Raw genomic sequence first — 12459 nt, 5'->3', positions numbered from 1 at the left:
GTTTTGTTATGTTTTGTTTTGTTTTTAAAATCTTGGCTTGCAATATCTGCAGATACATTGTTTGCAGTTGGTGCAAGCCCTCCCATTTTTCCCCAGCACCGAATTTCTGTAGCTGTCCTTACACTCGGCGCTCCCTCACTGCCTGTCCACCCCCATGCCTGCCCGCCCGCCTGCCCGCCTGCCTGCCCAGCAGCCCCAGATAAGAAACCAACCCAGTCTGTGTGAATGGCTGGCTGTATGTATGGCTGTGTGTGTGTATGGCTGTCTGTGAGGGAGCCTGTGTGTCTGTCAGTGAATGTGTGTGTGTGAGGGTTTCAAGGAGTAACGGGAGCCATTTGGGGTATGCCAGAGGCCAGACACTGCTTGTTGGCTTTATTTATTTTATTTTTTAAACAGGGGCAGGTGTTTAGTAGACGGGGGGGGGGGGGGGGGGGGGACTGGCATATAGTAGATGGGAAGGGGGAGACAGATTTAGTAGACTAGGGGGGCTGGGGTTTAATAGAGGGGGTGAAAATTTACATTTGTTTCTTTGCGGCCCACATAAACTTAAACCTGGTTTATTTGGCCCTTGCTAGCCTTTGAGTTTGATATGCTTGTAGTAGAGTGCCTATAAAACATACTAAACACATAAGTGGGTAGTTATTAAGAAAACACCGCTTAACATTGAGACAAAATTGTTTAATCTGTTTTAAACAGACACATTCTATATACAACTTTTACCATAAAAGATGTTCTAAGGGAACATTTCCAGACACAAAAAAAACAAAACATTTTTATATGTTTTAGGAAGTTGTGCAAAAAGTGTAATACACCTAAGGTTCAAAAGTACATTTGGTAGAGTCTTTTATATTTTGGTTCTATAAAAATATACATATACAAAAGTTCTAGTTCTGTTCTACAAAGAGGGCCAGGACTTAGGACACAATATAAAATACTGTAGATCAACATCCTTCTCATGAACAATGTTTTATTTGGGCAAAATGTTTAAATTATTAAAATTGCTTCTTTTTTTAACACCTATTACATTCCACATTTTGGTACATAAAATTGGCTTGTTAAGTGTCAGATGACCATGTTGGAAGTTATCTGTTTTCACAAAATTACCAAGTATTTTAATATACCAACAGGTGGAGTTCCTGGGGCAAACAAAGCATATATTAAACTATAATACTGCATCAAATGCCACCTATGTAAATTCCAATTCTAAAGCAAACCTAACTTCACCACAAATGTTAGGGGTCAACATACTTTGGTTAGAAAGAGATCACAAATGCACCACGGTGGACATTATCAAAGGACGGTCCGTGTCTTTATCTATAATGTCTAGGACACTCCAAGAAAAGTATGGAGATATCTGGTTAAGGCCGCTACCCTCATAACTTGTTTCCTTATTAACATTTAAGTTTTCAACACAATATGGGCTCCTAGATTGGTTAAGTAATGTCTGGGAAAAAAAGGTATTTTCACAGTCGTGTACTTTATACCCTGTATCTTCTGTTAAATATATATTACTTTTATGTGATAATGGATAAAAGCTAACATAGTACATACAACGTGCTCTGTCTAGCCAGCCTCATATGAATTTTCTATGGAAGGGTAGCGCATGTTAAGTGATACATAACCAAGCCGAAAGTATTTCACTCAAACACAATTTTAGAGAATAAAACTCATTAATACAGTTTTACTTTGGTAAATCAATGAAGCTCCTTCCCTGAAGGTTTTGTTTTGTTTTTTTCTTTGTAACCAAAGACTGCGATTTCTAGAAATCTTAGGAAGATGCAAGTTGTCATTTATTTTACAGGCTGCCTCTCGCTGGCTTTGAAACAGATAAGTTGTCTTTAGCTGCTTGATAGTCAACTAGAGGGTTTATTTCATATTGACAAAGATTTGTTTTGTAGCAATCTGTAGAGATCATAGAATCTCTTGTGCTACTAACCGAGCTTGGAAGGAAAATAAAAATAAATACATGCTTCCTATTCTTTAGGAATGCAACCATGGGTTTTGAAACGTGCTAACTTTCCTGATTAATAAAAATAAAACATATAACCCACAAACGCAAACTTACGTTGTGAGGTGCACATTTCATTAATTTATCCCAATGGATGGGCTACAAACCCGGTCATCAAGTGAGCAGTGAGTGATACATATGTTGAATTAAGTACTCTGTTTCACTCAAGTGGCAGACTATTCCATAATGTCGGAATTCAGCACAAATCCAAACCTTAATCCATAACAAACATTATAAATATTGTAAGGCAGCTGCTTTCTATGGGGGCTGGAGGGGATACATTTATTGTGTGGGGAAAAAACATTTTGTGATTGAGTCTTGTTACAGTTATACAAAGAGGCAGTATAAACATCACAAAAAAATTGGAAGGTCGTAAAGAAATAACAGAATTCCGCTTCTGATGATCAATACCTTTTGGGTTCGGCATCTGTGCACACTGTTTGGTGGTCCTTTTGGTATTATATACATGTTGCCAATGAAACAGAACACCATTTAAATATATTGATCTATTTATCCAACCATGTATCATTAATATTATATTATTATACACATAATTTGCACAAGATCTTTGGTGATAAAACATTGTTGCAGACCAGGTATTGTTGAACAGGACGATGGGCCGGTTGGGTGACACTTCATTCAACGTGATGGGATCTTTCAGTGACTTTAAAAAATGTTGTGATCTTTCTATGAGAAAGGCAAATTTTATGTCATGTAAGTCACACACCAATCTAAAATTCAAGAGTCCTGGAAATAGAAGCAACAGAGACCATAATATACGTTACTGACTTTGGTAAGACACTTCTGCTTTGTGGAAAAATGTTTAGATGAATGTCAAATTGTCCTTAGGAGTGCAAAAGGTTATTTTGTTTCGTGAGTAAAAAGGGATCATAAGTCTACTACAAGAGTTCTTTCGTTCTACTTTGCCCCACATGTGTTAATATTTTTTCCATCTGAGGCATCTTCAACCAATGAGATGTGGAAGTCTGTAGAGAGTGTTAAGTGGGAAATGCATCCAATCAGACCTCCCATGTATTGTCTGTTCGTGTGTAGAGCAATTTCCTTCATTCCACCTAAATGATAACACATCAGAAAAGTTTACATTAACATATAACAATAGCAGTATATAGGTGTAGATGTGTTAATCCTTACAGCACATGTACCTTTGGTTGTTTAAACATACAGAGTTCAAATATATACAAACATACATACACAGTATATCACAAATGTGATTACACCCCTCACATTTTTATAAATATTTTATATCTTTTCATATGACCAATCTGAAGAAATGACACTGCTACAATGTAAAGTAGTAAGTGTACAGCCTGTATAACAGTGTAAATTTGCTGTCCCCTCAATATAACTCAACACGCAGCCATTAAGGTCTAAACTGTTGGCAACAAAAGTGAGTACACCCCTGAGTGGAATTGGGCCCAGTTAGCCATTTTCCCTCCCTGGTGTCATGTGACTAGTTAGTGTTACAAGGTCTCAGGTGTGTTAAATTTGGTGTTATCGCGCTCACACTCTCATACTGGTCACTGGAAGTTCAACATGGCACCTCATGGCAAAGAACTTTCTGAGGATCTGAAAAAAAAGAATTGTTGCTCTACATAAAGATGGCCTAGGCTATAAGAAGATTGCCAAGACCTTGAAACTAAGCTGCAGCACGGTGGGCAAGACCATACCACAGGACAGGTTCCACTCAGAACAGGCCTCTCCATGGTCGAGCAAAGAAGTTGAACGCACGTGCTCAGCGTCATTTCCAGAGGTTGTTTTGGGGAAATAGACGTATAAGTGCTGCCAGCATTGCTGCAGAGGTTGAAGGGTGGGGTGGTCAGCGCTCAGACCATATTCCGCACACTGCATGGCTGTCATCCCAGAAGGAAGCCTCGTCTAAAGATGATGCACAAGAAAGCACGCAAACAGTTTGCTGACGACAAGCAGACTAAGAACATGGATTACTGGAACCATGTCCTGTGGTCCGATGAGACCAAGATAAACTTGGTTCAGATGGTGTCAAGTGTGTGGCGGCAACTAGGTCAGGAGTACAAAGACAAATGTGTCTAGCCTACAGTCAAGAATGGTGATGTGAGTGTCATGGTCTGGGCCTGCATGAGTGCTGCTGGCACTGGGGAGCTAAAGTTCATTGAGGGAACCATGAATATCAACATGAACTGTGACATACTGAAGCAGAGCATGATCTCCTCCCTTCGAAGACTGGGCCGCAGGGCAGTATTCCAACATGATAACGCCCCCCAAACACACCTCCAAGACGACCACTGCCTTGCTAAAGAAACTGAATGTAAAGGTGATGTACAGGCCAAGCATGTCTCCAGACCTAAACCCTATTGAGCATCTGTGGGGCATTCTCAAATGGAAGGTGGGGGAGTACAAGATCTCTGACATCCACCAGCTCTGTGATGTCGTAATGGAAGAGAGGAAGAGGACTCCAGTGGCAACCTGTGAAGCTCTGGTGAACTCCATGCTAATGAGGTTTAAAGCAGTGCTGGAAAATAATGGTGGCCACACAAAATATTAACACTTTGGGCCCAATTTGGACATTTCCACTTAGGGGTGTACTCACTTTTGTTGCCAACGGTTTAGACATTAATGGCTGTGTGTTGAGTTACTTTGAGGGGGCAGCAAATTTACACTGTTATGCAGGCTGTACACTTACTACTTTACATTGTAGCAGAGTGTCACTTCTTCAGTGTTGCCACATGAAAAGATATAAAAAAATATTTACAAAAATGTGAGGGGCGCACTCACTTTTGTGAGATACTATATAAATACACACACGCACACAATTAATCTAAATTAATCATTTTACTTCTTTGATACCATGCTGTCTGCATTTTATAGAAGACAGGGAGTTCATTTCTTGTTATTGTGTCACCTGTGCATTTTCCATAATATGAGTTATAGCAGAATTTTGAATAGCTGAAGAAAACTGCTGATATGCATACATTATGGACATGTACCAATTACTATAAAAACGACATATTGATAAAAATTCACAAAAAGTACAAATGACTCATGATACTATTAAATGTATGCTTACTAATGCAAGGAGCCTAAATAACAAAATGGGGGAACTAGAGACAAAAGCACTAAACAATATGATATAATAGGCATAACAGAAACATGGTGGGATAAGACACATGACTGGGCAGTTAACTTAAATGAAGGGTAGATAAAACGAAGGGTGGTGGGGTATGTTTGTATGTCAACCAGGAGTTAAAGTCAAATCTTAGGCATGTGGAGTGTGACAAGGAAAATATGGAAGCTTTATGGGTAGATATCTGCCTGGGGCAAACTAAGAGAAATCAATTATTGGTTGGGATATGTTATAAACCACCAAATGTGAATATTGATGAGGAAGAACAGCTGTTAGAGCAAATTGGGAAAGCTGCAAATCTGGGTAACACGTTAATTATTGGAGATTTTAATTACCCGTACATAAATTGGGATAGATTAGGCTGTTAAATGTGTTAAATGACACTTTCATGTTACAACTGGTACAAGCACCAACTAGAAAGGATGCTTGTCTGGATCTCTTATAACAAACAATGTTGAAACAATGTTGATCTTTTGACCAACATTCAAGTAGGGGAGCATTTGGGAAATAGTGATCACAGTATGATAATTTTTTAAATAAACTCAAAAAAGCACGTGGGGTATACTAAAACATATAATTTTTAAAAAGCCAATTAGATGAGGCAGCTCTACAAGATATCGACTGGCATAAACTCCTTAGTAAAAAAACAAAACACTGAGGATAAATGGAAACTCTTCAAAAAAATATTAGAAAGGTACAGTTCTCAGTATGTACCATTGGGTAATAAATATAAAAGAAACAAATTGAAACCAATGTGGCTTAGTAGTGAAGTAAAACAAGAGATTAAAAATAAGAAAAGGGTAGGCATGTGCATGGGGAAAATTTTCGGATCGGTTCGGCATTCCGAAATTCGGGAATTCGGCACTTCGACATTTCGGGGACCTAATGTCCTTCCCCCCAGCCCTGAGCGGCGGGTGGGGGCCCTAAATACCAGTAGGGGGGGACCTATTGTCCTCCCCAGGCCCCACCCCTGAGCAGCGGGTGGGGGCCCTAAAATAAAATGTTACCCCCGCCCAGGTGACTAGGGGTCCCCAAACCCCTAGTCACCGCCCCCCCCCCAAAAAATTAACCCCCTACCTACCTCCCTCACCCTAAAAATAATGAGGGGGGGACCTTTAACTAAGTACCTGTAAAAAAAAATAAAACTTACCATTCAATGTTTTCTTTCTTCTAAAATATTCTTTTTTCAACCCCCAAAAAGGCCAAATAAAAATCCAGAATAACCGACGCAATAAAAAAAAAACCAAGCGCAAAACTGAGCCTTGCCCCACCCTGCAATTAGGCTCAGAGCACTCTGATTGGTGGGTTTAAGCCATCCAATCAGAGTGCTCTGACAGGTAAATTAAGAGACTGACAGGTAAGTCTCTACATTTACCTGTCACAGCACTCTGATTGGTTGGTTTGAAATCCACCAATCAGAGTGCTCTGTGTCATTTTACACAGCGTGGGAAAGTTCTTTTGAATTTTCCCACGCTGTGTAATTTGACTCATAACTCTCTGATTGGTGGATTAAGTAACCAATCAGAGTGCTCCCCCCAACAGGCTGCTCACTGCTCAGGGCAGCCCCATGTCTCCGACTCACACCCTTCAGCCCCATGTCTCCTAATCACACCTTGCAGCCCCATGACCCCTCTAGAATCCTACAGCCTCTGTCCCTATCTCACACTGATATCTCCTCCCTTTCACCCCCACACACATACACAAACATCCCTTATGCCCCCACACTACACATGGGCTGCCCTGAGGGGCATTAAACATATATGCCCACTTTGGAGAGGCATGCATGTAGTTGACGATGACACACCATGCAACCTCGCGGGATGCGTCCCTCCTAAGGCTTCCCTGCCATTAAATGCCTGGGCTAGATTTTTGTCCCAGTCCTGCCCTGTCTGTGTTATATATTCAATAACTTGAGTTATGCTCTTTTGTAGCAAACAGTTCCAGCACATGTTTATTTTCCTTAGCATGTGATGGTTTGCTGCTACAACAAACACTTTCCAAAAGTGTCTACTTACAGACACTAACACTTAAACCCTTTCCCAACGCAAAAATACATATATCATAAGTTATGGAATTAATGAGAACCAGACACTAACCAAATTTAAGGGCTGGGATTTGAAGACTCCCACGCAAAATCCCCCTAAACTGACCAATGTAATTAAATAGTAAGCTCAGTTCCCCAGAACCCCGTATTAGGGGCTGAAAATGTCTACTACTGAATGTGTTAGTATGTTGCAGTTGGTATTATTTCTTAAAGAGTGGTTTTGCTCTTATTTGCAACTATTTTACCCAATCACCTTCTCTGACTCGAGGTGGAGTGTGATGGACAAGCATGTCACATGTTATTGGTAATGGGCTACCACTCTCTTAGATTGCCATACACTAGACGAGTGAACAGGAGTTCTCATGGGTTGAGATCAGTGATCATTTGATTGTTGACACAAAGCACAGAATCTGTCCGCCGTTGTGCATCCGTGCAGTATAGTATCCGGATTCAAAATGATTGAAAAGCATTTGGCCTGATCTCATAAATCATTACAGGGACACTCCACTGACCCCCTGCAAAAAAAGTGATTAAATAAATAATAAACACTATTTAGTAGATATGCCCCAATGGAAAGAAGGTGCTCTGGGCTATTGCTGCCTCTTGCGTTTAGTTCCAGGTCTGGAATTTCCCTTTAATATGATGAAGACAGAGTACCCACGCTTGTTATATTGCTGGGACACACTTACCAACGTAAAGGTCTCCATTAATATTCAACTGACGCATCAGACCAGGTGATTTGCCCGTCCTTGCACCATAGTCATCAACCGTCACTTTTCCTGACTGACCATCACTGAAAGAGAATGTAACACAGAGAACTTGACATCACATATATATATATTTATATAACACTAAATATACATTCTGGTAAATGTAAGATCAGCAGTTGATTTACTAAAATCGCAAAATGTTTGCATTATGTATGTGTAAAAGACAGGGGTGTGATATGTGGAGGTGAATAGTGTATTTCACGAAAACAATGAATGCAAGTAATTTTGGTGTTATGGTACTCTGATATACTCTTCTTGGTTGGGTATCTTTCATATTAGAAAGAAAGATTTTGTATTATAAAAAAAAAAAAAAAAATCCACAATATACAGATTGTTAGAAATTGTTTCCTGCCAGTGCAGCTGTAGACAGGACTGCCATCAGGAGAGTACAGCTAATACAGCTGTATGGGAAGCGGGCCGAACCCACAAAGTGTATATATATATATTTGTAGTCGGGGACAAAAGCCGTACTTTATCGGTTGTGGTGTGCCGAAATCGACGTATCGGGTAGGCCTGTAATAAAAGCGGGACTTCTCTTGTGAGGAAGAACCAAAGTCATAATTATTGAGTAGCGAGAGACATCCTTACCGTACAGCTTTGACCCTGTGCCATCTTCCATCATTGAACGTTCCATTGACCATTATAGAAACCATTCCACTTCCCAAGTTATAACTGCACAGGTAAAAGATGAACAATTAATGGCAACATCATTTCACCTATCTATGCACAAATAATAAATGACCATGAGAAAAAAAAAAATCAGCCCTACGGCAGAGTATACACACATTTAAGATTATTTCACAACCTTTTCTTAACATAAGGACTGTATTACAAACAATATGTTTTTTATGTTTAGTACAATAACATAACCTGTATTTTAATGCCAGTTATAATAGTAGATGGTGTATTCTTTTAAAAAGTTTTATTCATCTGAGATCACAAACAGCACAGTGTCTGTATGCAAGTGTATTATCTGTAGAGGTTAAATCAATATTTGCTTGTTTTTTTTGTTGTATGGGTCACTGTTGTAAGTCTTTGTCTGGTTTAAATTGAATTGGAGAAATCAAGTTCTACCGTTCATGTGTATTGGCACATAGAATGCAATCCTGAATACTGAGATATAATCAATATACAGTTAGGTCTGGAAATATTTGGACATTTACACAAGTTTTAATTTGAGGGTACCGACATCCTAATTGGTGAAATGGTTTAGGAATTACAGCTCTTTAATATGTAGCCCCCTCTTTTTCAAGGGACGAGTAGTGATTGGACAATGGACTCAAAAGCTGTTTCATGGACAGGTGTGGGCTATTCCTTTTGTTATGTCTTCATAAATTAAGCAGGTTAAGGGTCTGGAGTTGATTCCAGGTGTGGCATTCACATTTGGAAGCTGTTGCTGTGAACCCACAACATGCAGCCAAAGGAGCTCTCAATGCAAGTGAAACAAGCCATCCTTAGACAGCAAAAAAAAAGAAAAAATCCATCAAAGAGAAAGCAGGAACTTTAGGAGTGACCAAATCCATAGTTTGGTACATTGTGAAGAAAAAAAAAAAAAGTGTACTGGTGAGCTCTGAAACACAAAAAGGCGTGAACGTCCACTGCAAACTACAGTGGTGGATGATTGCAGGATTCTTTCCATCGTAAAGAAAAACCCCTTCACAACTTCCAGCCAAGTGAAGAACATTCTCCAGGAGGTAGGCATATCATTATCCAATTCTACTACAAGGAGAAGACATCATGAGAGCACCACAAGGTGCAAACCATTCATGAGCATCAAGAATAGAAAGGCCATATTAGACTTTGCCTAAAAAACATCTAAAAAAAAGCCAACCCATTTCTGAAACAGCATTCTTTGGACAGATGGAACTAAGATCAAGCTGTACCAGAATGATGGGAATAAAAAAAAGTATGGAGAAGGCTTGGAACGGCTTCCAATGGCACTGGGTCAATAGTGTTTATTGATGATATGGCAGAAGCAGCCAGCTGAATTATAAAGTGTATAGGGATATATTGTCTGCTCAGATTTAGCCAAATTTAGCTAAGTTGATTGGACAGTGCTTCACTTTACAGATGGACAACGATCCAAAACACACTGCGAAAGCAACCCGGTAATATTTTAAGGCAAAAAAGTGGAATATTCTGCAATGGCTGAGTCAATCGCCTGATCTTAACCCGGTCGAGCATGCATTTCACTTGCTGAAGACAAAACTCAAGGCAGAGAGACCAATGAACAAACAAACAACTGAAGACAGTTGCAGTAAAGGCCTGGCAAAGCATCACAAAGGCGGAAGCCAGCCTTTGGAGATCTTCATGCATTCCAGACTCGAAGCAGTCATTGCCTACAAAGGATTCTCAACAAAGTATTACAAATGTACGTTTTAATTATTATTGTGTTAATTTGTCCAATTACATTTGAGCCCCTGAAATAAGGGGACAGTAGATGAAAATAGTTGCAATTCCTAAATGTTTCATACAATATTTTTCTTCAACCCCCATTGAATTAAAGCTTAAAGTTTGCACTTAAATTGCATCTCAGTTGTTTCATTTCAAATTCCTTGTAGTGGCGTACAGAGCCAAAATTATGAAGTTTGTGGCAGTGTCTAAATATTTCTAAACCTAACTGTATATCATTTTACCAATATTTCAATCCAACCTAAATATTTGTTTTCAGTTCTAGTAAAATAACTGCACTACTCCATAAACCTTCAAGAGATTGAAAGGGTCGAACCTTAGGTCTTCCAATAATAAGCATTTCATAAATGCTTTGTGTTGTGTCTTTTCTTGTGTTCACTTGTCATACAAAACATTTAAGCCCTTTTATAATGTTTTGCCAGAATTCTTATGATAGCTGTTTCCCTAACCGTGAAAACTCCTCGATTTTATCTGCGGTGCGAGCCTAAGTCCACATAGTGGAAGGAAAAAGGAGCAGATCAGGCAAAATTACTAAAACCTTAAGAAAATATATCATATGTTAAATATAGTTTGTACGTCTTTTTTTTTTTTTTATTCGTTATTTTATTCGTGGATATGATTAACAAATGGGTTTGCTTTGCCACAACAGCAGGAGCAAACTGAGCGATTAACACAAGAGAACAATATTGTGGCATTGAAGGCATTGCACATTTTTGTTAAATTGTCAAGATAAGCATGCGTGTCTTAGCATAATATTGTACAGGGTGAACAAAAAGTTTAGGCGATAACTAGGCATGCAAGGTATAACTGTCTTAGCAACGCATATTGGCTGCTAATGCAATTAACTGATCTACAAGCTTAACGGAGCTTGAGGAGGAGTTCCAAGATGGAGTTATGTATTTTAAAGGCAACAGGCTAGTAACATCATTGTACATCTCAGGACTAGGTAGCAATAAGTGAAATCGGGCTTAGTTACAATTATGAAGGTCATAGGCACATATGAACTAAAAACAGTATACCCATTAGAGCGCTTAGCTGACAGTGCGATTCGTCTAGGCATTATAGTGTAAAGATTCCTCTAATGGGAAGTTAACACGCTAAGCTGCCAGGCTGCTGAGTACTACAGGCTATGGGAGTACAGCTGTTTTCCTAGGGGAGTCAGCATGTCTGCAGGATTGTAGGTATACTAGATAATTTTACTCCATTCTGTTTACTTGCACTCATTTTTAGCCTCAAATATCCAACAGGTTATGCCTATTGTGCATTAGATTAAGTGAACTGGTATGGCCACGGTTTAGCAAAACTAATAAGCAAAGACAACATCAGTTATTGCAAGCATCCATTGTTGGAAGTTATTGCCAGCTAGAGTTCCTGCCGTGTGTTCTCTGACATGAGCCCGGGATTGAATATCTTGTGTTGGCAGTCCAGAGTGTTTGAATGCTGCATCCTCTTGTAAGGTGACGAGAGTCCCACAACGGTGAGTCGGACTCTGCAGAAAGTGACGCGGTTCCCATTGTCCGGTGTGGGGCTGCATTACTATGCCCGTCAGTGGTCAGCCGATTCCCACTCTTAGGCTCTGTGTGTGACTTGCTGGTCTATTGGGCTCCGCTTGGTGGGCGTAGGTACAGACATCCTGGGTAGCCCCTTTGCGGCTCCTATGTGAGGCGTTACTCTGCTCTCTGTCCCGCTGCCTCAGCCGGGTCACATACCCAAGCGCTGTGTGAGGTCTGCTGTGCAAGGGGTGTCTGCTCCACAGTGCCCGAGGTGCAGGTTGTTCTACAGCCAAGCAGTCATGGGTGTTCTGTCGCCGCACTGTGGAGGTCCGCTGGTAAACCGCCTGTCGAGGGACTTTCCGTGTGCCGGGTCGGCTGCTTGTGTTTTTTTTGGTCGAGTAGTCGTTGCTGCCTTCAGACTGACCGTCACAACAGGTACGGGTGGCCGGTGGTATATGCGCCTCCAGAACCGGTCACACAGAGCATCAAAGCGCGCCTCAAAGCTCTCTCTCCATTGCGGCTTAGCGGTACATCGCAGGTGTTGCTGAGGATGAGGAGCGGCGGCCATGTTTTGCATGCCACGTGGTTGTCGTTTCAGCAGGGAGCCTTGT

At 40.4% G+C, this 12459-nt stretch overlaps 1 protein-coding gene across 2 annotated transcripts in view; it reads right to left on the bottom strand.

The window, feature by feature from the left end:
• Positions 1–657: 657 nt before the first annotated feature.
• Positions 658–12459, bottom strand: part of EGFLAM (EGF like, fibronectin type III and laminin G domains) — a 97323-nt gene continuing 85521 nt past the window's right edge. For both annotated transcript variants that reach the window (XM_063453988.1, XM_063453989.1), the window contains 3 exons: positions 8532–8615; positions 7863–7966; positions 658–3081 (listed from right to left, as the gene is read on the bottom strand). In XM_063453988.1, coding sequence (XP_063310058.1) covers positions 2927–3081; positions 7863–7966; positions 8532–8615 — 343 coding nt within the window. In that variant the 3' untranslated portion in view covers positions 658–2926. The remainder of the gene's footprint in view (positions 3082–7862; positions 7967–8531; positions 8616–12459) is intronic.

This window comes from Pelobates fuscus, chromosome 5 (assembly GCF_036172605.1).
Source record: "Pelobates fuscus isolate aPelFus1 chromosome 5, aPelFus1.pri, whole genome shotgun sequence".
Taxonomy (NCBI): domain Eukaryota; kingdom Metazoa; phylum Chordata; class Amphibia; order Anura; family Pelobatidae; genus Pelobates; species Pelobates fuscus.
The sequence above is the reverse complement of the archived record's forward strand: the minus strand, read 5'-3'. Positions and strand labels throughout refer to the sequence as shown.